This window comes from Rhinolophus ferrumequinum, chromosome 11, assembly GCF_004115265.2.
Source record: "Rhinolophus ferrumequinum isolate MPI-CBG mRhiFer1 chromosome 11, mRhiFer1_v1.p, whole genome shotgun sequence".
In the NCBI taxonomy this organism is placed as follows: domain Eukaryota; kingdom Metazoa; phylum Chordata; class Mammalia; order Chiroptera; family Rhinolophidae; genus Rhinolophus; species Rhinolophus ferrumequinum.
The window spans coordinates 65128607-65155247 of NC_046294.1; the positions used below are offsets into that span (position 1 = coordinate 65128607).

At 45.3% G+C, this 26641-nt stretch overlaps 1 protein-coding gene and 1 pseudogene across 1 annotated transcript in view; both read left to right on the forward strand.

Annotated features, from left to right (window-relative positions):
- Nucleotides 1-974: 974 nt before the first annotated feature.
- On the forward strand, nucleotides 975-1173 carry LOC117030479 (small vasohibin-binding protein-like; annotated as a pseudogene).
- Nucleotides 1174-3590: 2417 nt separating this feature from the next.
- The window catches only part of PANX1 (pannexin 1), a 43883-nt gene continuing 20832 nt past the window's right edge, over nucleotides 3591-26641 (forward strand). The window contains exon 1 of the mRNA XM_033120555.1: nucleotides 3591-3798. Within this exon, the coding sequence (XP_032976446.1) occupies nucleotides 3618-3798 (181 nt within the window). The 5' untranslated portion in view covers nucleotides 3591-3617. The remainder of the gene's footprint in view (nucleotides 3799-26641) is intronic.

A 26641-nucleotide genomic window follows, 5' to 3' on the forward strand; every position in this document is an offset into this window, starting at 1 on the left:
GGCTGAGGGCAATTTACACAACTTTAGATTCTGTCCAGCTCTTCAGAGGAATTTGATATGTAATGAGAAAGCAGAGATGCAATCGACCATCACCCAAGGCAAAAGGAGCTAAATGCTAGACCAGAAGACAAAAGTGCTAGGGAGGCAGTGATTCGTCACAACTGAGGGTCCTGGAAAGCTTCTAGAGGAGACATTTGAGCCTGTTGGATGTGTAGCTTTTGACAAGGAGAGAAAGAGTATGGTATCCATGCTTTCACTCACTTCTAGAAAGCTCCTGTCCCAGTTCTGCCTGCCACAAACAGACTGATGCTTCTAGGCCCCACTCTTTGATACACTACCCCACCTAGGCACACCTCACCTTCTACAAAATCACTCACCCTTTCCAACCAGTATTATAGTTAACTGTGTACATGCCTTGTTTCTCTTACCAAGCCCTGAGGTCTTTGAGGAAATGGAATGTGTCCACTTCGTTGTTGCTTCCCACCCATCAAGCCCAGAATAGCCCATCGCTGGCCTCTAATATTTACCTTGAGTGTACAGATAGCGAGTGTAAGTTAGTCTACTTGTTTTTAAACAATTTTCAAGGTGAAACATTTTCAGGTTCCTTCAGACACTTAATAAATATTTATTAAAAGACTACTATGTGCCAGGCATTTGTGCTAAGTGTTAGAGACAAGAGTGGTATACGTGGGCATGGACCTGCCCCCATGAAGCTTACCACATAAAGGGGGTGAAAAACATTAAATAAAACAACAGTTAAACAAACACATGTTGAATTATAGTTGTGATTATCATTAAGAAGGAAAAATAGTGGCCCGGAGGTAGGGAAAGGCGAGGGCTCCCCTCAGGCGGCTCTGTCTTTGACCTGGGGGGTGGGAGCCCTGAGGCCAGGAGGGAAGACACTGACTCCCAAGCACTGTCATTTTGCATCCGAAGAGAGTAGCGGTCAGAACTAAGTATTCAGAAGCCAAGTCATGGATCCACCTGCACTGTAAAGAAAAACCCAAAGTTAAAGAACCAGTCAGGAGAGTTGAGAAGGCCAACCAATCAGCCCAGCAGGAGCTAAAGCAAAGACAAAGAGCACAGATCTATGCCCTCAACAGAGTCCTGACTAAACTGGAGCAGCAGCAGTTTGATGAGTTCTGTACACAAATGCAGCCGCCTGATGAGTGAGCCGCCTAGTGTGCAAAAGAGCTGGGACCCTGGAGTCTGTGAGCTACCAGTTTTAAACTGAGATGGCCCATTTGGAGCCTTACAGAACTAGACAAGACATTTGTGTTATTTCTAAAACTGGATCAATCTGAATTTCCTATATGTAACTTCTGCTTCACTCGTTCCTCCAATCTGCACAGGTTCAATGCCTGCTGAAGAGACTTGTTTTATTCTTTTAAGACAATGGGTTTTTGGGTTTTTTTTTTTTACCTTTTTTTATTATTTAAGAAAAATCAGTGTTTCTTGTGAAACCGCAACTCTTCTCCAAAAACACAAATAAAATACTAATAAAATGTGAAAAAAAGAAGAAACATAGAGGGCAACAATAACAGATAAAAGTTATATTCGTAACACAGTGACCTCATCTAATTTAGTGTACTCAAAGAAGACTTTACTGGGGAAATGACATCCATATGGGTCAGGAAGTTCAATAAGAGTTGGCCAGGCAAAGAGGCTACTGCGGGAGTGTTTTGGGCAGAGGAAGCCCTAGAGGAGGCAAGGAGCCTGACAAACATGAAGAACTGGATGGGAAGTAGTGAAATTAGTGAGGCAGGCAGTGGCCATGCTAAGAAATATGGATTTTATCCTAAATGCAATGTATACTTTAAGAAAGGGAGATGACATGATCAGATTGGAGATTTTATTTTTTTATTAGTTTCACGTGCACAAAACAATGTAACAGTTAATTTTTATTTTATTTTATTTTTTTAGATTGGAGCTTTTAAAAAGTGTGGGAGAGACTGGCTTGCATGCCGAGGGAATACATTCCTGTATGTGGTTAGGAGAGAGGCTGGTGGCCTGAATTGGGGTGTTGGATGTGCAGGTATAGAAAAACTCTCAGATTTTCTATATTTAGGAGAGAGAAGCAAGAGAATTTGGAAGTTGGTTGTGGCAGCTGGCAGACATGGAAGTGTTATAGACGGTGCCCCAGGTTTCGGGCTTGAGATCGGGGGATGGTAATGCATTTAGCAAGATACAGAGGGCAGGAGTTCAGAGTTAGAGGAAGATGAGGATTACAGTTCGGGCCATTATGAGTTTGAAGTCCTGTGAGCCATCCAAGTGGAGAGTTGTGTAGGCGGTGGGATGAGTGCTCAGAGGACAGGCCAGGGTGGAGATGTATTAGGTTGGTGTAAAAGTAATTGTGGTGTTTGCAATTATTTTTAACCCTTTAAACCGCAATTACTTTTGCATCAACTTAATACATGTGAGAGTAGAGGGCATATAGAAGAGGCTCGTGTGCATGGACCTGCCCATGTACAAAGAGCAGAGAATACAGCCATACTGGCCCCAAGGAGTTCTCACGTTTGAAGGTCCTGTCTGCTCCAAATGTTGCTGATTAGAGCATCTCCTGCTTATTTTCTCAGCACCCACTCCCTGTAAATAGTTCAGAGGCAGCTCTTCCCCAGGGGCACCCCTCTATTGGCTCCTAGACCAAGGCTCCCACTGGGAAAGCAGAAGAAAAGCAGACGGAGCAGGGGTGATTGAGGCCTGAGACCTGGTCATTCTAAGGGCTCACCACTGCTGACCCCGCCGCTCCTCGTCTTGAAGAGCTCCTGGAAGGGCTCTTCCACACAAGCTCGGTCCACACCGCTCGATTGGCTTTTATGGCACCCGTCGCTGTTCGAAGCGTTCGAAGCTCCTTTTAACCTGACTATACCATGTAGAAATGTTGGGGATGGGGCATAAAAGGGGGCCATCCTGTTCACTGGGTAAGGGGGTCGCGATCAGAAATGATTTCAAAATCCCGGGTGCCAGGAAGTGGGAGAATGAGGATGGGAGAAAAGCGCGAGCATTTTCAGGGGTACGTCTCTTTGGGATGATCCCTTTGCTGAGGTCGATGCCAGGGTCGCGGGATGCTGCCGCGCCATCCCGGCCCGCGTCACCGCAGTTGCCGGAAACTCCACGCCCCTCGGTCCCCGGTGTCCCTCGTGGTTCCGGAAGAGCGCGGCGGGGCGAGCTAACAGCGCGCGCGCTGGCCGGGAGGCAGCTTCAGCCACCGCGGCGCACTGCAGGGGCCAGGCGGGAAGGAAGCACTTTGTTCCCTCGGTGGTTCTTGCACCTCGGGAGCGCCAGCGCGGCGCGGAGTCCCGGTGGCGCGCGCAGCCGGAGGGACCTGCGTTGGCGGAGCGCGCGGGGGCGGGTCTGCGACAGGCCAGGGGCATAAATAAGAGCGAGCGCGAGAGCTCGTGCGCCCATTTGAGGCAGCTGCGGCATCGCTGGCCGCCGGGCGCGCGAGACACAAAGGCTGCTTGGATGTGGCTGCAACTGGGCAGCCGGCAAAGGGAAAGCGAAAGACACGGGCCCGGCGGGTAAGCGGGTGGCGGCGCCGCGCAGCCCTCCAGACTCGGGCGGTACCCCGGCCTCTCCTCCGGGGCTATCCAGGCCGAGCCCGGCGCGCCGCAGCCATGGCCATCGCACACCTGGCCACCGAGTACGTGTTCTCGGACTACTTGCTGAAGGAGCCCTCGGAGCCCAAGTTCAAGGGGCTGCGACTGGAGCTGGCCTTAGACAAGATGGTCACTTGCATCGCCGTGGGGCTTCCCATGCTGCTTATCTCGCTGGCCTTCGCGCAGGAAATCTCGATCGGTAAGGCCCGGGCCCGGAAGGGCGGGGTGGCCTGAACCCGCGTTATCAGTGGTGCCCGGGTCTGATGAGATGTGATTTTACTTTGGGCCCCTGGCAGTGCTCATTGCTGCGATGGGCATAAACTTTGGGAAGGAAGGTAGCCCCAGTTTTATGACCTGAAGCAGCATCCTTTGTCTGTGTGCTTCATTTGTATCCCGGTGGACTCTGCTCACATCTCTATTCTTCAGTTCTGTTCCCGACACCCCACTGATTGCACTGTGGCTTAGTGTTAATGTTCCACTGTGTATCTGTCACCCTTGCCACCAGATTTGCCCGGAACAATTGTCTCGCCTAATTTCTCCTATACACATGTGTGTGGTCACCTACAATTGTGTACCAGGGAAGATCCTGAATGGCTAAATGGAGGATGTGAAGACAAGTGCTCCGTGACAAGTGTGTTCCTCTTCAGCTGTTCTGACTTTCAGTACAGGAGAGAGTGTTTGTGAGTCAACAGGAAGGAAGTATATGACAGCTCGAGTCAGTTCTGTGGGGGCAAAGAGGGCCAGGCTGGTGGGGCTGGACCTTGGGGAAATCTTATGTGAGAGATTGGGGTGGCCCCAGGCTTTGGAACTTGGGTGGGGTTGGATAAGCAGAGGTGAGACCTTTGCCAAGATTTTGAGATGGCAGAAAATGTTACATATACCTGGAAGGGGAGAGGCAGTGACTGTCCTAGCTGAGACAGGAGGATTACAGGGTTCCAGGAACGTGTTAGTCACTTGGGTCACGTAGAACAGAAGAACACAGACTTAATGGCTTAAAGTGTGAAGTTCTTATGTGAGCAAAGGATGGACCAGTTGAAAACAGCACTTAATAAATAGCCTGATGGTAGCCTGTGGGGTCTGTAAAGGAGAGTGGAGTCAGGGAAGCTGGATATTATAAGATAGGGCATCAGTTGTGGTCTTTGTGTATGGATGGGGGCCAAGAGTGGGAGGGAAAGGATTGAAAGGGGTGATTCTGAGTGATCAAGGAGCAGCAAGCAGCACTTGGGTACCTCATTTTAATAGGCCATGAAGGGCACAGACTGGTCCGAGTTTCAGGAAGGCTGCAGGCCTGCGCGAGTGGAGAATGGTAGTGTTGATGGAAATAGGAAAGTTGAAGGAAGGGTTGCTTAGAAAAGCGTTACAATGAGTTTGATTTTTTTTTTTTTTTGGTTAATCTATGTCACAAAGTTGTTCAACCTGGCAGGAGGTTGCCAACTTACTTGTGGAAAAATGTGTTCAGTTTTCCTTGTCTCTGGGCTGGCATAGCCATGGGGTTCCCATCTGCCTTCCAGATGGCCGAGTGTTAAGGTTTCCGGTAGAAAGGAAAACCACCAAGCAGTGTGGGTCCTGGAGATAATCTCTCCCTTCAGCAAATGTTCCTTGAGTACCAGCTGTGGGCTGGACCCAGTGCTAGGCGCTGAGGACCCAGGTGTAAATGAGGCACGGTCCCTGTCGTGGAGGAGCAACAGTCTTGGGCACCTGATGCCACAAGGGAAGAGTTGGTTACCCTCCATGGTCAAACTTCACTCCTTGCCCACATATTAGAGGGACTCCCGAAGCACCTACATCAGTAATGCTCTAGATAACACCCAAATGGATGGGTTGTTTGAGAGGCATTTGGTTGGTGTTGGGAGTGGATTAACGCAGCAAAGGTCTGACTTGACGCTGTGTGCACAGTACCGCTATGCGTTGAGTGGACATGAAAGGAGTTGGAGGCATGGTCCTCTCCCCACGCTACGGGAGCTACAACAGACATGCTGAGAGGTAATATCATTCAGTTGTGTGTGATTCAGTGGTAAGATGGTGCAGAGCTCTGAGCACCTAGCAGGTGAAGGTTGGCCAGCACTTGGCTGAAGCACTGTTGAGCAGAGTCCAAGGGGAGGACAGATGTGTGGGATGAAGGCAGCAGGACCAGGGGAGACCTAACAGGTTGAATGCACGTTAGATAAAAGCAATGAAAGGGTCTAGAGAGGGGAGGACAGGTATATAAATTAACACCTGGAGTAGGACAGGGGGGTCAAGTCACGCAGCATTTAATTTTGTACAAATTTAATTTTTGTGCAAATGTGCAAACACAAAAACAAGCAAAGCAACAAAAAAGAACAGCAACAACAAAGAGAGAGAGGAGTAATATACGTGGAGCAGGCACTTTTGCCCACCACTTTGGTGAATGAGCACTAGCCCCAAAAGCAGTGTGAGATGGGCCTGCAAACTTCAAACATGGCTCCATCCTCCCTTTCATAAAAAGTGCTTCCTGCCTCTCTGGTACCTGGGATCGTTCTTCATTGTCATATTTGCACATTGCATTATAACCTGTCTGTGTGGCTGCCTCATCTACAAGATGCTTCATCTTCTATTGGTCCCTAGAAGCTGGCCAGTGGGGGAGTGTTGAAGGTTAGGGAGAGAGAATATCCTCATATGGTAAAACATTGGATGTTGTATTAAAGGCTTCTCCTTAGTCTTGGGCCCATTTTCTCACTAGTTTGGCTCACTGGGCTCCTCTCAGAAAAGAGGGACAGAACCTGCCCAGGCCATAGAGACCTATGGGCAGGGCAACAAACTTGACCTTTATTTAAGCTCTGCTGGGTACCAGCATGGTGGCTACAGGTGGAGTCCACTCCATGGAGTTTCTGGCCCCTTCGCCTCCCACAACAGTTTGTATAGGCTCAGTGTGGGAACTGCAGGGAGACAGAGTTCTGTGCCACAGAAAGACGCTCATTTGTCCCCAGATGCCTCGAGGTGGAGCACATTTCACCCTGGGAGGAAGAGAGAGAGAGATTTAGGAAATAGCTGGGTGACAACTCTGTGTAAAATACAAGCATAATTGGACTACATTACCTTTATGCTTAGAAATTCTAGGAGTATTTATCTCAAACTATTGAAGAAATGAATTCCTTTTCAACAGACAGACTCTAAATGGTTCATGTTCTTGGGGTCTTTTGACAAGGTCTGTAGTGCCCTAGCCTTAGGGTTATACAGGGCCTGATGCCGAGATGGCCCTTCTTAGGGGTTGCTTTCATTCTCTGGTGCCCTAACCCGGTGTATTAGGAGACCCTAAGAGAGGAGAGCCCCTATCTCCTGCCAGGATGCTCCTTGCCCTGAGCCAGGCCAACTGGACCAGATGAGCAGTGGAGGCAGCTGTTGGATCCCTGGAAAGGGAGTCTGGTCTGTCCAGGGAGCTTTCTCTCCCTGCTGCCCTCTCAGTGGGCTGCCACCATTCTCGACAGAGGGGTTTGGCCCCTCCGGGTTAGCTGTGCTCTGCTGCTGTCATTACAGGGAAGCACACGGCCAGCCCCAGTGAGCCAAAGGATAGATGTAATGGCAGCTGCTTTCTAATACTGTTAGCTCACAGTTTCCCTGGTGTTTTCTCCAAGTGAGTCAGCAACCGGCTTCATCTGCTCTGTAGTGGCTGAATTTAGGCTCATCTTTTGGAGTATGTTTCAGCTGCTTTTCAGCATGTACTACACGGCAAAGGTTGTTTGATTCTTTTCAAGGATGTCTATAAGGATGGGCTAATATTTAGGGCCTCGGGGTGTAGACCCGATAACAGCACATCCTCAATTCATACTTAAAACCAAAGAGCCCGGAGAGCCTCCTGGCGCCCTTCCAGAAGGATGCCTGCTGTCCAGAGAGCCTACTGAAGTGCACGTGGTTTTCTTCGTTAATGTTTTCATTGTGTTTTTATTGTACTAAATGTATTCTCACGCTAAAGGAGTCCTATGCCTCCTTCACCATGTGCTAGACGTGACCACCATGGAACTTGTCCGGCCTTAAAGTCCCCTTTGTCTGCATTAGTGTAACGTGTGTACACCTTTTCTTAACAAATTCACTCAAACCATAATGGCGTGCTTTTTCCCACTGAGTATGTTTTGGGCAGCATTGTATGTCAGTGCATATGTGTTACCCCATTATTTTTCAATAGGCTGGCAGAATAATATGCCATGGCCTAGTATATTGTTACGTAAATCATCTAAGCACTCCCCCAGTGGTGTACATTTGGGTTCTTTGAAAATTTCACATGAAGCCTGTTTGCACATAAATCTTTGTAAATGTTTCCCTCCTCCCAACACTGAAAGATAAGGAGAAGAGACCGGTGTCATTTCCCAGAAGGATGAAATCATCTTCCAGGATAGGTTTGCATTCCTGGGTTCTTATTTCAAGTAAATAAGGAAAAAATGCTGCCTTATATAGCCCTCCCCGCCCCACTCCCTCTACATGTGACTCTGTAAGAAGACTGGAGGAGGCCTTTTGATGTGCTGCTGGTTTTGAGAAAGCAGCAGCCCCTTTCAGGGGTAAAATCGCAGCTTTGGGTGGCCTTCCTCATGTGTTCTCACGGCACACTGTAAGTTTCCTTCCTACCGTTTACCACAAGTTGCAGTTAGGTAATTGTTTGTGGTATTCATTGCACACTGTCTTCCCATCAGACTGTACATTCATTGGGGACAGGGACCACCTCTTCCTCTGTCAGGTTGACTGCTGTGTCCATAGCTTTGGGCAGAAAACTTGATACACAGTAGGTATTCAATAGAGCGTGTAAGTGAACAGAATTATCAGGGGTGTCAGTGGGGTTTTAGCATTTTGGGATCCCAAGTGTTATTATATTGTCTATAACGTGATTTTATTTATCTTGAAACAGTATTAAAAAAAACATTATATCACAGATATTTGAAAACTGTATAGTGTCTCTGGAGCCCTGAGAATAGCAATAATAGAGCAAAAGAGTATGAATTGCAAACATTTAGTAATGATGAAATCGATTTTCAAAATATACTAGAACTTATCTGAATAGCGTTTGTTGTTTCAATGCATACTGTTCCCTGACTCTAAAAGACCCAGTGAATTAAAAGATCCGTATTTATTTACTACTCCCTTTTGTGGTTGCCCCCCCAACCCACCCCCATCCTGCTACCTCAAGAGAAAAGGAAGAAAAGAAAATGAGGCTGTGGAAAATAATCGGTTATTTCGAAATAAATGAAATTCCCATCCCCACCAGAAACTGAATATACGCCTTGGAACTTTTGCAGAACCGAGGTTTGGATTAGTGACATCCTTTCAAAAACCCGTGCCAACACCACTCTTCCTCTGCAGATTGCTTCCTTGGATTGCTTTCTTAAACCTCTAACTGAGGCAGTGAACGTTTGGGGCAGTGGAGAAGAGCAAGTAGTTTGGGAGCGTTGGGGCAGAGTGCCATGGGGTTACTGAGGGTAGCGGAGGCAATTTTCCAGATAATCTATGTATGTCTGTGTTAAAATTCAGACAGTAAGAGAAAATTAAAGCCCTGCCTTTTTTTTTTTGACACACCCCAATCTTGGTCTCTTCCCTAGAGGTAACTACTGTTACTGTTTTGTGTGTTTCCTTTCACACTGCTCTATTGTCCTTAGGAAAAATATGACTTTATTATCATTTTACCATTATTGAATTTTTAACAAAATATTATGCTGCGTATTATGCAATTGGATCATTTATCTGTAATATGTCCTAGAGATAGTTTTATGTCAGTATGTGCAGCTCTGCCTCATTCTTTTTTAGAGGTGGTGTAATTTTCTGTAGTATGATTATATCTCAGTTCATTTAGCCATTCTATTAACGGACATGTAGGTTTATTCCACTTTTTCCTGCTACAAACAGTGGTTCAGTGAACATCCTTGGACACGTTTCCTCATGTAAAATTTGTTTTTCTAGAACCGTGAGTTAAACTTTTTGGTGTCAGGACCCCCTTACCCTCTACACTCTCAGATTTTATTGAGGGTTCCAAAGAGCTTTGGTTTGTGGATTCTGTGTATCAGTATTTATCATATTAGAAATTAAAACTGAAAAGAAATTTAAAACATTCGTTAATTTAAAATAATAAGCCCAATTACATGTTAACATGTAATACAGTTTTATGAGAGAATAACTTCAAATCGAAGACTTAGTAAGAAGAGTGGCCTTGTTTTCCATTTTGCAAATCTCCTTAATGTCTGGCTTAATAGAAGGTCACCCGCATTCTCCTATCTGCTTCTCATTCACTATGTGACAGTAACCTTGGAAACATCACTCACTGTATACAACTCATGAAAACATGAGAATAAGAAGGCAAATAACAACCTAGCGAATATGATTGTGAAAATAGGCGTAATGGCATGAACTTCCTGAAAGGGTCTCAGGTTCCAGACCACCCTTTGAGACCCACTGCTCTGCAGTCAAACTTGAGGGTGGAGTTTACGGTTAGAAGGTCACAAGGTGTGCACATTTCAAATTTCAAAGGAACTCCTCCTTGCCCTCCAAAATACCAGTTTACACTGCAGTTGGCAGTAGAGGGAAGCAGCCCTTTCCCCAGTTCTCTACTGATACTTGAACATTTTCAGAGTTTTCAGTGTGCCATTCTTAGACGATGGAACTGGCATCTCACTGTTTCCGTTCATAGTTCCCTGTTTTCACTGGGGTTTCACAAGGCAGTGCTGAGCTCTTGCTATGACACAGGCAGTGTTTTAGGCACTGCTCATCTCTCCAGGCTCTTACCCTGGGTATTTGATCCTGGAGAGACTGGTAGGTTTCAGCTGGGTACCACTGGCTTATAGAGTCCCCCTCCCCGTTCCCCATCTATCTTAACTATCTCTTTATCCTTTTTTTTCCCAAAAAAAACCCCTAAAGTTTCAAAAATGTTGTTTCACTCTGAGCCCTCTGTTTCCTGTTTAAATTTAGTCAAAGAGCAAAACTAGCGGATATCATTTAACGTTAGGAAGTGTAAAGATGACTTTAAGCAAATCTTTTTGTAAATGTTAACATCTGCTGCACGTTTGATGATCAGATGTAAGCGTTCTCAAAGTTTTCAAAAAGCACGGTCACTCCCGTGTGGGAAAGTTACTTTTTAGAGAGAGTTCTTATTCAGCTGTGTAACTTGCTGTATTCTCTGACAGCACTTGTTTTTTTTGTTTTTTTGTTTTTTTGTAAAACAGGTCATGATTAAATGAGGTAATAATACTTGGAAAGAGGCCTGACTCCTGCTTTGTGGTTGATGCATGTTGGTTGACTCTGAAATTAACGTAGGGTAAGCTTCTACACTCTGAAGGTACTTTGCAGTGCTGTGAACAGCCCACAAAGCTGTGACACAGGACTCAGGCTTCTCCCCAGCTTTCAGTCAGATTCAGGCGCCATTCAGATGGGTGCGGGAGGCTCAGCTTGCTCAAGTCTGGGTAATAGTAACTGTGACTGCCTCCCTTTCCTTCTCCAGTGTCACTTAGAGGGCGAAGAATGCAGGGGCTGATGGTCTCGACTTTCTTCCCCTTAATGAGGCTTCATTCCTTTTGAGTCTCTATAAATACTCTAAGCCTTTACAGTCTTAGTGTGTTTTCTTTGTTGCGTACACTGAAGTGAATGCCAGAACAGAAAAATAACGCACTTTGAAGAACTAAAGGAACACTCCAGTGACACTTATTAACAGCATGGAACAGCTGTGTGAAGCACGCGTGACCAAAGGGCATCTCACCTTAGACTCGGTTTCACCCCTTGTAACATGAGGACGTTGGACTAAAATTAGTTATGAGATACACTCCAGTAGCCTTCTGGTTCTGGCACCATGATTCATGCCCTGCCTTACGGTATTTGCTCTTGTTCACCTTTGGCCTTCATTTATTCATGTTCCCATTCATTTGACACTTCCTGATTGAGCACTGGGCACGAGATCCTGTCAGTGAAGAGGGCAGACATGGTCCCGGGAGCATGCAGCTTGGCAGGGGAGACGGCTTCCCACTAATTATAGAGTTCTGGCTGTGATCGGGGTGTGGGAACAAGTGCCATGTCAGGGAGCCGGACCCAATTGGGGGCATTGGGGATGGCTTTCTGAGAAAGCAACACTTGGGCCGAGTTATCCATCAGCATTTGTGAGGCTTCGTAGGCAAGAACCGACATGGTTTCTTGGAGAAATAGGAAAGGATCAGTGGTACTGGGACCTGTTAAGGAGGGGGAAGAGTGAGTGGTACAGAGAGAGATTAGAGAGATGGGCAGGGGTGCGATCGTAGAGGGCCCTGTGGGATTTGGATTGTGGCGTTTATCCAGAGCAGTCAGAGGGCCTGTAGCTCTAAGTGACATAATCAGCTATGCGTTTTAAAATCTCACTCTGGATACTTCGTGAGAATGGAGTGGACGTGTGGAGAGACTAGTTCAGGGCTATTGCAGTTAAGTTCAGGCTTCCTGACTGCACGGCGAGGACAGGGCGGCCATATATCTTGGACTCCTCCATGGCACTTTGTATGGGGCAGGTATTTCATAAAATGTTTATCAGGAGCCACTGCTGGGAGCTCTGTGTGAACGCCTGGTGCCTCCTGTTTGTCCTGGAGCTGACAGGGAAGGACCCGAGCTGGTCACATTCAGCTGCTCTGCCCTGGGGCTTCACGGTCGCTTTGGAAGCCTGGTTGGTGCCTTGGACGGTGAGAAAGAAGGCCGTGCCTGGCAGGAGTGAGTCAGGACCCAACAGGCGGCTCTCACCTCCTGGCAGAGCAGGAAGCTCTGTCTGTTGAGGGCCTGTGAAAAGCTGCAGCTTGGGGCGGGGGTGGGCCCAGGCCCTGGAGGCAAACAGCCAGAGGGGCCGGTGTCCTGAGGGAAAGGTTGCCACACACTTCTTCTGCACTTATGCTGTTGTTCCTAATGCCTTCCTTCCCCTGCTGTCATAAGGACCAACAGCTACGTGTGTGTATAAACTTTTTTAGAGCAGTTTGAGGCTCACAGCCAGCTAATTGAGGGGCGGTGTAGAGACTTACCATCTCCCTCCTGCCGTGCCACAGGTGCAGCCTTCCCATGGTCAGCTTCCCCTGTCACAGTCTTACATTCTGTGGGTTTGGAAAAATGTATGATAACATGTATCCATCATTATGGTAGCCTACAGAGTACTTTCCCTGCCCTGAAAATCCTCCGTGCTCTGCCTGTTCAATACCTACCCTGAGAACCCCTGGCAACCACTGGTATTTGTATTGTCTCCATAGTTTTGCCCTTTTCGCCCTGTCATACAGTTGGAATCATATAGTATGTAGGCTTCTCAGATTGGCTTCTTTCGCTTAGTAATACACATTTACATTTTCTCCATGTCTTTTCATGGTTTCATAGCTCATTTATTTTTATTGCCGAATAATATGTATTCCATTGTCTGGATGTACCACAGTTTATTTATCCATTCACCTACAGAAGGACATCTTGGTTGCTTCCAAGTTGTGGCAATTATAAATAAAGCTGCTATAAACATTCATGTACAGGTTTTGGTGTGGGCATTAATTTTCAAGTCCTTTGGGTAAGAGGAGCACGACTCCTGGATCATATGGTAAAAGTATGTTTAGTCTTGTAAGACACTGCCCAACTGTCTTCCAAAGTGGCTCTACTGTTTTGCATTCCCCCCAGTAGTTGTTGAGAGTTCCTGTTGCACACATCCTCACCAGCATTCGATGTCAGTGTTCAGGATTTTGGCCGTTCTCATAGGGATGCCCTGGCGTCTCGTCCTAATTTGCATTTCTCTGATGACATATGATGTGGACCATGTGCTTATTTTCCATGGGCATATCTTAGGTGAGGTGTCTGTTAAGGTCTTTGGCATACTTTCCATTGAGTTGTTTGTTTTGTTACTGTTGAGTTTTAAGTGTTCCTTGTGTATTTTGAATAATAGTCCTCTGTCACAGGAAGCCACCACGTATTGACACTGCCTATGTGCTGTGGCTTTGAAGCATGATAGTGTTCCCAGTGGCAATCCTTCAAAACAGTTATATTTTCCCACTTTTGGGAGACTGTGGAATAGTGGTTAAAATGTGAGTTTTGGAGCCAGACTGCCTGGGTTCCAATCCTAGCATGTCACATATTCACTGTGAGACCTTGTGGCAACTTATGTGATTTCTCTGTGCCTCAGTTTCCTCATCAATAGTTGGGGTACTACTAGAACCTATCTCACAGGGTGGTGAGAATTAAATGGATTAACACATGTGAGCGCTAGGACAGTATCTAGGACATAGTAAGCTCTCAGTACAGGTTAGCGACTGCACGTGCGCCAGTACGGTGATGATTGACAGATGAGGAGCTGAGGCCAATAGAGGTGAGACCGCGTGCCCAGGGGCACCCAGAGCAGGGCTGAGTGCAGCTCTGGTTCCACAGCCTGAGTTCTCGGCACTGCGGTGTACTCCGCCCTTCACCTGTTGTGTGTATGAGAGCCGAATGAGCTCAAAGCCCAGCCCAGCGCTGATAGTCTGGTCTGGGTCTCACGAGGGCACTGCTGCCATGCCATCATCCTTCTCTCTCCTTACGTTCCTGCTGGGGAGGGTGCCTGCCCTGTTATCACCGCCAGCCCCACCCCCAATTCATTGCGGTCTTAGTGGGTCATCAGGAACCGGGGTACATGGATTATAGCCCCAAGGACATTAAAACACAGCTTCCCCAACCCCACCCTGTCACACTGTCCTTGCCATTATCATAGAATTCAGTCTAGGCTTCCCAGGATGTCATCCCAGGATGTCCTTTATCTGATCCTCAGCTGGACTCCATGTTCCAGGCATAAAAGTCTGCTCCCTTCATAACGTGCTGTGGACTCTAAAGACTCCAAGCATCGTTTATTTGTGCCATTTTCCCAGCCTGGGTTCTTTCCTCCTTTTGCAGAGGAACATCCACCATAGCTCAGCTATCACCCTTATGTAATTTTTTTGTCGTTTTTCAGTGGTTCATATTCTTGGCCTCCACTGGATTGTAAACTCTTGGAGGACAAGGGACCATACCTTCTCTCTCTTTGAATCCCCTGTAGCCCACATGGTACCATGTACAGACCATGTTTCCCCGAAAATAAGACCTAGCCGGACAATCAGCTCTAGTGCGTCTTTTGGAGGAAAAATTAATGTAAGACCCGGTCTTATATTATATTATACCCGGTATTATATTATATTATATAGACTGGGTCTTATATAATATTATAGTAAAATAAGACCGGGTCTTATATTAATTTTTGCTCCAAAAGACGCACTAGAGCTGATTATCCTGCTAGGTCTTATTTTTGGGGAAACATGGTAGGAAGTGCCCAGTGAATGCTTTTGGGGTTGAGTTCAACACCGTTGAGTTCTGAGTAGTTAGGGAAGACATCTGTGCTGTGCTGCACCATAAGAGACATGAAAAACAGCCCTTAGGGAGGACAGGCGTCCTTGGCTCCTTCTGTGCTGCTGGCACAGAGATCCTGTGGCGTTAAATCCCTCATTCAGCTCTGATGAACTTGGATGTGTCTTTTATTCTTTTTCTTTTTTTTTTTTTTGAGGTTTTGCATCTGTCGCGTGAAACCCATGATGGTCTATTTAGAACCAGTGGCCTAAATAATAGTAACAGTCGTTGTAAGTTCTTTTCATTTTATGGGAGTCACTTATCATTGATTCAGTACCAAATTTAGATGCTCAAGGCCTCCTCCTACACAATAGGGTTTCTTTGTTGCAGGAACTACGAAAGCTAGCTGTTGAAAGTGTAGAGGGAAGAATGTCCAGCCTAAGAAAAGTCTTATAAGAGTTTATTTGAGCCAAACTGATGACAATTGCTGGGAAGACAGTAAGTGCAGATGAAACTGGAATAATTTGTAAGAGCACTGAAGAATTTCTCAAAGGAAAATGCTCTGGGCAGTTTTATAGCTTATTTTATACATTGGAATCAAAGAAGGAGACCTAAGGGGGGGTTATATGAAATTCATTGATGGTAGATTAAGGAGAGGGGAGAAAAAGTGGGGAAATCTTGCGATTGGATACAAAGTAAAGTGGAAAGACATAATTCTTTTGCATTTGTGGGTACAGGAGAGTTAATAATTAACATTTATAACACATACAGATGGTATTTGGGGAACAAGATAACAATGTGGGCTTCTGTGGTCTTGTGCTCTGTGCTCTGGTTGGAGGTTGTGCCCTGAGGGGTCTAGAAAAGGAGATGACTGACATTTCAAAGGTATGTTATCTTAGATGCAAAAAGACCATAGACAGGCTCGCTTAAGGTGAAGATTTACCTTTGTCAAGGAAGCTACCGGCCTAGGACGTGACTACTCCCCATGTCGGGCTTTTAGTTATAGATTTTTACGTTCAGACCATCCTATGAGGTTACTTTCGATCTCTGAGTTTGTAGGATCTGGCATGCTGGCCTCCCCTGAGCTTGTCAGGTTTACTGTGTGGCCCATGTTGCGTCCACAAAAGGCATCTTTGAGGGAGAGATGATGCAAAAGAACTTAACAAAGTCGGGTCTAGTTTCAGCCCCATTAAATCTAAAATCCCAGTTATCCAAGGCCTGCTTTCATGGTACATTATGTTCTGTTTGAGAGTTGTAGAAAAAGGCAAGTAAACCGGTAAGTGCGAATGAAACTGGAATAATTTGTAAGTGCACTGAAGAAAATACTACAGGATGCGACAAAGGAACCCTGTATCTTCGTATCGCCAATGCCTTCCAAGGTGCCTGATGCATAGAAATAAAAATAATAGCTACCACTTATTGAGTTCTTACTGTTTGCTAGCACTGTGGCAGACATTTCATTTAATCCTTATAAAATTCTGTGAAGTTTTGCAAATGAGAGGTTAAGTAGTTAAGTGAAAGAGAAAACCCAATGTCTATGGAATATAATGGGATCTTTTTTAAAAAGCAATATTCAGGAATAAAGAAACTTCTTTTGATAGATTTACCTAATTTTTTTCCTTTAGGCTAAAATTCCTTCCCCATATCTAATTGGACTTTTATATTACTTCACACAAATTAGGCCTCTGTGTCAGCGAAGACCAGCTGGGCAGTAATTTTCCTTTAAGCCTTTTTATACATAAACATGTCTATTAAGTTGCCCCTTAACCTTAAATTATCTAGTCCTTTAACTTTTTTCTTAAGCTGCCCCCTGCCCCATTTTGAGGGGGAAGCATCCAATTTCTCATGTTCATTTTAGGATGGTACCTCATTTCCCCACTGCCCTCTTACAATGCAAAAACCAAGACCACGTTTTCTTTAGTGGAAGTGTGACCAGTCTGGGATTGCTGCAAGGATTTCTTTTCTGGCTCTCACTTGTCATATTCCTGCTGTGAGATTTTTGATGATGTAGTTTATTTGCTCTGGCCCTTCCCTTCCAAGGGCCTAGCCTCCATCCCTACTGGAAAAACTAACTCCATGCCTGCAATCGCCTCCACTCTGCCAGCAACCTTTCTGCCTCCACACAGAGTAGCATTGGGTGCTGCGGGTTAGGTCTTCACACAACAGCCATTGACCACCTGGGGCTGCTCTTGTTGGCTCTGTAGTTTTTGATGACACTTTTATGAAAATGAACTTTGGGCCTAGAGCTGCTGGGGAGGTTGAGGCTGCTGCTTGTGTTCCTGGCTGGCCTTGCAGTCCACAGCACCCATCCTTCTCCACTCTGCCCTGCCCCCATGCCCTGGTCACTCATTTCCAGAGTGCCATCACATTGGGGAAATAGGGCCACACACGAGTGTATTGCACCTATACCAAGCGTTATCTGTCTGACTTTGGACGTTACGTCATCTCTCTGAGCCTGTTTCCTCACCTGACAAATGGGACTAAATATGACCACTAATTCATGGGTTCTTTTATTGGATTGAATGAGAGCAACTAATTCCTATCTAATCAACAGTATTGAGTAAATGCTGTGTTCTCCTTCAGTAGGTGATTCTGCATGGGAAGCGGCTTGTATGTGATCAGTACATAGGGGAATATCATTATAATGTGGGAGTCGCCTTGGCTCACATGCCTTTTTTCCTAGCATGTGAATGATTGGTGCCACCCAGTAAGAGGGTGCGGATGCAGCAAGCTGCAGAGGAGTGTGGCACGCACGCAATGCCCGTTCACCCCAGCTCTTCCTCTTGGCTCCGTCTGGTCATATGTCCTGTTTTGGAAGTGCTCTCTGGTCTTTGTGTAGAACTGGGCCTCTCCAACCCCTTCCTTATCACACCCCGTCATCCCAGGAGTGTGTTTTTATCAGGATTGTTGCTGTTCAGTTAGTGCGTTCGGTATAAAATCTACAGAGGTTTTGAGTGGTCTGCCCCAATCCTATATGTTCCGTAAGCGCTGTTATTTTAGTGATTTTGCAGAATACTACTTTTTATTTAAAGCACATAAACAGTATTATAGCAGAGATGTTGGTGTTCATGTTCCTTCTCCCTTCCATCTGACCTTTGCATTAATCTTCATTCCATGGAACCAAAGTCTTTGGCCTGGACCAGGGTAAGACCCAGAGGCGACAGAAGAGACTTCAGGCAGACATGTGCTGTGACTGTTTCTTCAGACTGTCTCTCATCTGGACTAGTCAATAGAGTCCTGACTGGTCTCCGCTTCTATTCGTGACCCCAAATGGCCAGTTATTCACAGAACATCCCGAGTGAACATTTTAAAATGGAAATCAGAAGATATCTTTGTTGTAAAAAATCCCGAAATCATTTTGTGTGATTTTTAGGATTGAGCAAAATGAGTAACTATGTTGATATAGTTGGGAGCTTGGGGGTCTCACTGTAAAAGAGGGAAGATACAAACATGGAATGGGGGAAGGCAAAGAAGAAACCAGTGATGTTGAATTGGAATTGGAAATTTGAGTATAAACACACACACACACACACACACACACACACCCCAATTTCCTAGCTGTGTCTACCAGAAGGGCCTGGGAGCAGTGACATCCCATAGTAATGAATGCATCTAGCATCTAAATCTTGGTTTTAAAATGTTATTACCCACTGAAAGGAACTGAGGGCTCCTTGGAGAACTGGCGAATGGCAGAGCAATGGCAGAGAAGGTACAAGATAAGCCCAAACCACCCTGTGCCAGGAAGTATGGCAGAGAGGAGCATGTCAGAAGGACCCAGGAGCTAGTTTGACTGAAACATTGTGAGCATCAAGATGAATAATATTAACGGCTGATAAATACTGAAAAACAAAAGACTATATGAGTTCATATTGATCCTAAGAAAAGAAGTCAATGCCGGAAAGGGGAAATTCCTCTTTATAATAAAATGCCAACTCATAAATGTAGAGGGAAGGACAACGTTGAAAATTTTTCATTTTGCAGCCACAGTTGAAGTATTTGATTCGCTACTGGGTGAGAGTTTGTTGGGGAACAGAATACTTACAGTCTCAGAGGGTCTCCCCACAGACCATTTATTTCACAGGGAAAAGGCACTTTTATAGCAGAGACCTGGCAGCCAGCACCGTAACCAACTATTCGTCACAGGTGACATCACCTGTCGTGGTGACAGGTGTTTCCGGGGTATCCTGTGGAGAAACCCACACCCTTCTATGGCTTTCCTGTCGGTGATACGGAACCTGGATCGGAGAGCAAAGAAACAATCAGACACACACCAAACAAAGGGCCTGTGTTCTTCTTCACATGTTAGGATGGAGAATGACAGAGAAAGGCTGTGGAACCCTTCCAGGATAAGGTATTAGGTTGGTGCAAAAGTAATTGCGGTTTTTGCAGTTTTAACCTTGTAAACCGCAATTACTTTTGCACCAACCTAATAACTAAAGAGACATGACAACTAAATGCAGAGGGTGGTGCGGGATTGGATCCTGATTGGCGGGGGAAAAAAAAGGTTGCTTCAAAAGGTAGTTTGGGAAATCTGAACATAGATTGCAATATCAGATCCAATTTTTTTCTAATTTTGTAATTGCGTTGGGTTATATAAGAGAAGTCTTGTTCTTAGAAAATATGCACTTCTGAGGGTAAAGGGTCGCGATCTCTGCAACTACTCTCAAGTGGATCAGAAAAAAAAAGGGTGTATATATCACATATACATATGTATATAGAGAGGAATGTTGACAATGGTTGCATCTAAGTTCCAGAGTGTATGGGATTTCATTGTAATAGTCTTTTTTTATGACAAGTTATTTTATGTAGGTTTACAAATTTTATTTTTTCCTTTCAGTTTTATTGACATATAATTGACATATAACATTGTTTAAGTTATACAACATCATGATTTGATATATGTACTTATTGTGAAATGATCACCACAATAACTCTAGTTAACATCCATCACCTCACATAGTTATAATTTTGTGTGTGTGTGATGAGAACTTTTAATATCTACTCTCAGCAGCTTCCAAATATACAATCCAGTATTGTTGACTAGAGTCACCATGCTGTACATTACATCCCCAGGACTTGTTTATCTTAGAACTGGAAATCTGTGACTTTTGACCAACTTCACTCGTTTCCCAAACGTCCCCTCTCCCACCTCTGACAATCATCAGTCTGTTCTGTGTCTGTGAATTATGTGTTGTTAGATAAAACTTGTAAGTGATTTGTTTTTCTCTGTCTGCCTTATTTTATTTACCACAGGGCCCTCATGCTCCATCCATGTTGACTCACATGGCAGGATTTCCTTCTTTTTTATGGCTGAATATCATTGTACTATTCTTGAAACATTTTTGTAGGTCTGAAAAAAATTCGAAATAAAATGTTTAAAAAAGAGATGACATAACTACAGCAAAATGTCAATATTGCTTTTAACTCTAAGGTGTCTGTTATTATTTTCTATAATTTTCTGTATGTTTTAATCTCAGAGGACAAAATTTTTTAAATAAAATAATATTTTAAATACATCAAGTAATTTTTTGCATTCTTTACTAAATAAACATTGAGATTTCATATGCCTTTTTCCCCTGCTGCCCAGATTATGAAAATATGATTCACTGGACAATTCTTCTGTTTTGTATTGGATTTATACAAGTTCTTTTTTTGTGTGGTATAGACTTCTGGGTGTGCTAAGGGAATGGACTCTCCACCACAGGAAAGAAACCTCTCAAACCACTACTTAGTTCTCTAGTCTCTTCTTCTGGGTGTAATCTTCCTTCAGGGTTCTTTGGGGCTGTGGTCTCAGTCCAGCTTTCTTTTCACTTCTCCTCTGGCATGTAGCAGGCCATATAATATTCTATTGTTTATGCCATCATTCTTCATTGAATTAAACCAACCTTGTAGATTCCACATGAGACTCACCAGCTTGGTTATATGTTCCCTTCGGCCATGTGGTGCGGTGGTCACACATCTTGTTCTATGTGGTTTATATAGGCTGTATTCCCCAACAATCATGAGAGCATTGTGCACTGAGGGGTCCTTTGTCTAATGTGTTAGACCCCAAAGGGGAAAGCCATTAATTCCAAAATGCCAAACAGTTTCAGTGTATTACTCAGTACAGTGTGGGGTGGGTAGGAAGTGTCTGGGGACTTCTTGGAACTTGTTTAGAAAATAACATTTGACTCTGCCCATCTTAGCAGAGGGGCAGATGTTAGCCCTGATTGAGTTCCCTTTAAAAGCCCGGCTTAGCTGTGGACAAAAGAGACCTGATGAGTCAACTTCGTTTAAATGAAAAGAAAACCGTCATTTCAGTTCAGTTTTGTTTTGTTTTGAGCTACAGAGAGTACTTATATTTTTGCACTGGTTTAAAACTCATATGTGCCTTCGGGTCATTTCCTGCAAAGCAAAAGTGAAGGCAGTAATGGACAATTTGGGATTTCCAGAATGTATTTATTTGCTCATGTTTGAGGCTAGAGATGGGTCTGGGTTGAAGCCTGCTGGAGAGATGAAAAGAGAGGAAGTTGGCTTTTTTAAAAAATTTATTTAAAGACCTAATTGGCTTTATTGAATGATTAGTGAATCAGGCAGCATCCCATCTAGTAAACAGAAAGGTATCCCTTGGCTTTTCTTTAGAAAGAGAAGTTATTCTGAGGTTCTTGGAATTTTACTCTATTTTATGATAGTTGGGAGCCCTGAGTGTTTGGCAAGAAAGGACCTTTGGGCAGATCCTTTGGGTCATTTGGTTTTATTATGTTGGGTCAAAATACTTTATAGAGATTCAGACGCGTTTCATCCTTGTGAGTGCTTATTACTGGTCTGTATTTTTTTGATTTGTTTTTTGTTTTGTTTTTAATTTTTATTGGGGAATATTGGGGAACAGTGTGTTTTTCCAGGACCCATCAGCTCCGAGTCAGGTTGTTGTTTTCAATCTAATTGTGGAGGGCGCAGCTCACTGGCCCATGTAGGAATCGAACCTGCGACCTTGATGTTACGAGCACTGCGATCTAACCAACTGAGCCAACCGGCTGCCCTCTGTGTTTATTTTTAAGAGCTGACCATTGCCCATCTCTTTCTCTCTATTCACACGTTAAGGTCCTCTTATGTAATGATTCTGATTGAACTTGAGGGTTTATAATAGTTTTCAATTTGGGGGGCAGCCTTAAAATATAACCAGAACTTTCAAGCTCAGTACTTTACAGGTTATGTTACGATCTACCTGAATCCCATAGATGTGTGTATATATGTGTGAATTGCGCGCGCGCGTGTATAAGTTACCCCAAGTGAATTAGAACTGATTTTTTGTTTGGCAAAATGAAAACATTTTGTATAAATACTATATATAGATAGTAATGGTTATAATTCCAATAATCATTATTAACCACTGTTTTTCCTTAATACCTCAGAACAGCAACCCCAGGATTTACTGTTCCCCTCAAAGAAACTCTCCTGTCTCCTTCCCTCTTATTCCACCATCTCTGACCCAACTTTCTTCGATAACCTGTGCTCTTTGCCTCCTCTCATGTGTGTGTGGAAGGTAAAGATGGAGACCCAGGTCGACGTCCCAGCTCTACAACCCACTAGGCATGAGATCTCAGTGCCTCACTTTCCTTATTTTTAAAATGGGGGTAAAAGTACACAGCAAGGGGTAGTTTCCTTTGCTTGCCTTCTGCTACCCCTTCAGTCTCTCCAGGATGTCAGTTGTTTCAGCTTAGAATCTCTTCCATTTGAAAGTTCCTCTAAAGTCCTTCCAGCCATTGAGCTAAATCTTTCTATTTGTGTTTTATTTTTGTTAAACTTGTGGCTTTGATGAGTTTCCTTAACTCCTCGGGAGGCCTGATTCCTATGCCACCCCACAGTTGCATGTAGCATTTAAATGCAGAAGCAAGAAGGGAAACTTATTCCCACACAGCACCCTGGGAGGGAGGATGGTTGTGTTTACCAGAAGGCACAGGGGACTTGCTCAGAACTCACAGCCCTTCAGAAGTGAATTAGTAATGCATAAGAAAGAAAAGAGCTTATTAAAAACAGAGGGACAGTAGCAAACTAGGCCAAAGCGCCACTTTGTGAGGTTGGACTGAGAAGAGAGAGCCTTGCAGGAGCTGTGCTGGTGCCACTGACAAACCACTGCGCAGGCTTGCCCACCCTGGCCCGGTCCTGTGTCCCCTCAGGAAGTGTTGCCCTCTGGTTCTCCACCAGCTGCTTCTACTGCAGCCACAGGGTACAGACGGGTCTAAGCTGTGCCGAGGGCTGCCTGGGCTTCCAGTCAGGATAAAGGTGTGACTCACGCCCTGGGCTCCAGGCCAAGGCAGAGGCTGGAGGGGATCTCTGTGGTTGAGTCACTTACTTCGCAGACGTTGTGTCTCCTTCCACAGGGCCCATGAGCACACGTTTCCTTCTTGAGATCTTTCGTTGAATCTGGCCAGGCACACAAATGTAAAGCCCACGGCTCCCTCCACACGCTGGGCCAGTTGAAAGTAGTGTTCTGTGTTCCTAGTATAAACCGGAAACTCGTTTCTTGCTTTCTGTATAGTTATGAGAGGCAGTGCATCTCTCTCTCACTGAAGTTCCTCACTAGAAATCAGGGGAAGCATTCAGCCAACACTCAGCAGAGAGGGGCGGGCAGAGCATGGGACTCTCCCCGAGGATGGCCCTGGGTCAGGAGGGCCGCAGGTCAGGGGGCTCTGTTTTCTCAGCTACTAAGTGGGACAGTGATATCTTACAGGGATAGTCGAACATTGAGAAGGTATTTATGATAGTATTTTTGAGACCTTTAAAGGGCAGACAGGTGTTATTTATGCAATACAGGGTGCTGTGTGAAGCAGAGAGAGAGAGAGAGAGAGAGAGAGAGAGAGAGAGAGAGAGACTCTCCACCCTGCTGGCCAAGAGTTAATCTTACTAGAGATAAGAACGTGCATGTTCATACATGTGTGAAGGCGATTATCTGCATTTCTCCGATGGCTTTAAAGGGCTCTGGGAGCTCAGTGGGGACGAAGCTTCCTGGAGAGGGTGAAATTCGGGGAATCAATAATGTACCGTGTTTCGACAATCAGCTCTAATGCGTCTTTTGGAGCAAAAATTAATATATGACCCGGTATTATACTATATTATATTATACTATATTTATTATATTATTTTTATTATACCCGTCTTATAGTAAAATAAAACTGGGTCTTATATTAATTTTTGCTCCAAAAGACGCATTAGAGCTGATGGTCCGGCTAGGTCTTATTTTCGAGGAAACAAGGTAGTTAGACTTCGCTCGTTTGCAGTTTGACTCACCACATATCTCGTTATCTAGCCCCCTGTAATTAGACTTAGTTTGCTGTTAGATCCAGCCTGACAGCTGTTCTCTCTTTGTTTCTCCCCTCACTGATGAACTTAAGAACTCTGTGTAGTCCCTTTCTCAAGGCTACCCACACCTCGTGAATCCATTTAGTTAGCAGAATCCTAATCTGAAAATGGCAATTTCTTAATCCTCAGGCACCCAGACACCGGAATCCATTTTGCAACTCCCTTGCAGTTTTCTGGTGACACTTAAAGCCCCAGGCCACAGTGGCTGGGTCCAGAATCCAGAGATAACATTATCTTAAAACAGACCGGACCCCAGGAAGCGATGGCAGCCCTCAGACCTGCCTGACTGACTCCCTTTTTCCTATATAAGAAAAAGCTAATCTCAAGATCAGCGCAGTTGTCTCCTTGAGACTCTGCTCCCAGCAGACTCTCTGCCGGCACCTGTCTTTTTAAATAAACTTCCTAACTTCTATTCCTTTTGAGTCTTGTGAATGCCTTCACATTCTGCGAACGACCGGGGATTATTCTACACCAAGACAAAACGTTTATTATGAGCTCAGCACATCCTCAGTCTCTCTCTCTCTAGACTCAGTTATATTTCCTTTCTTCCTCTTTTGCAAAAGCTTTGCTATAAAAAGTGTGGTTATTTATGCTCCAACAGTTTCTCCCACTGCCTCGCGGGAGGTCCCTGAGGTTCCCACACAGAAGTGAAGCGCATTTCCCTCTAAAAGAATGTTACTACATGTCGGCTATATGCACTAAGAGGATATACCTAAGGAACATATGGGCCAGACAGGTGTTTATGAAATCCTAACAGCATTGTCCATTTTCATGAGAAAGTATTTGGACAGATGCTGCCAAGCCAGCCCCTTGCCAGAAACCATGCATTTAAACTCAGGCCTGCCTGTCCCTTTTGTGTCTCTGTCATCATGCCCAGTAAGTTTTGGTGGGTGGGACCCTCTAGGAAGCCTTTGACAAAGTCCTGCTAATACAAGAGCAATGTGACGTTAGCCTCACGTTCCAGTGCTGTCCTGACGGCTCTATTTTAATAAACTGTAAGAACTCAAGTTTAATGGGATAAGAGAGTTGGAAGGGAATCTTGAAATTTCCTTACCTGCCCCCAACTCATATTTAAGTCCTTCCTCGCTGGCAAGAACTTACCCTATTACAGGACACTCTCTGGTGGCATGTGACTATTCAGTGATCTCCAAGTGCTCTTGCTGGGAAGCCCTTTCTGGATGTCTGTGGGCAGAAAGGCACCTGATGAAGAAGAGGGGGTGCTCAGGGCCTTGCCTGTTGCACCCCTCCCACCACAAGAATCTACTCTCTGGACGACATCCCCGCCACTGCCCTCTCCTGCCACGAGTATAAAGGCCACCGCCTCTCCAGAGGAAGGTGACCTTTTGAGGCTTTTTATGTCCCAGGGTCTAGGGAAGTCCAGATCCGGGTCTTCCTACTGTCCCCGTCCCCTCTCTATAGGGTGGGAAGAGAGGCTGCGTAGAATCTGCTAGTTACTTCGTATAGAAGAATGTAAGACTTACCAAGCAACCACTGGGAACCAGGCACTCTACTAAGAATGGACATGAAGCCAGTGAAGAAGCATTGTTACATAGTGGCAGGGCTAGGACTCAAACACGGCTTTGGCCAGCTCCTTTTGGAGATCTGTGGCTTTGGAAGGTTAAGTGACCTGAGGTCACCCAGCTGTGAGTTGCAGAGTTAGGTTTAAATACAACTAACACTGGAGCCCGAGCACTTAGCACTCTTCCACGGTGTAGGATGTGCAGGAGAGTGTGCCTGCTGTCAGCCTCAGCAGCTGATCCCTAAGTGATACACACACACACACACACACACACACACACACACACACTTCTGTACGTGATAGATGGGGCAGGGAAGCTGGACCGCCAGGACAGGCTCAGTGCCAGGTGCTCTGCCTGCTGCTGAGGAGGGGAACACAGCTTCAGCCCTGCACCCCAAAAGTCTCATTGGCCCATTTCCCACATGGTCTGTGTGAGTCAGGAGCACACAGGCACTTGTGAGAGCATGAAGAGTCTTCCAGGCAGTAAGTAACGGTAGCATTTGCTGGATGATGTAGTCCTCAGTTTGCAGAGGAGAAAAGCAAGGTCCAGAGCTCCTTCCCAGAAGAGCAAGTTCCCAGCAGAGCCTGGAGCAGGACCCAGCTCTCCCGATTCCCCATTTCAGCGCCCATCTCCGTATCTGGAGGTTTGCCACCTCAAGCATCTGCCTTCCAAATGGAAACTGCTTAGGCTGCAGTTTCAGTCTGTGCCTTTTTTCTTCGAGGAGATGGAAAACTGCTGATTTGTCAGCCGGTGAAGTATTACCAAATGTTCCATCCACCGTCTCTTCCTCAGGCTCGAAGTTCTTTGCGTCTTTGTTCTAAAAAGACTCCTTTTGGGGCGGCCAGTTAGCTCAGTTGGTTAGAGCGTAGTGCTAATAACACCAAGGTTGCTGGTTCGGTCCCCGCTTGGGCCACTGTGAGCTGCGCCCTC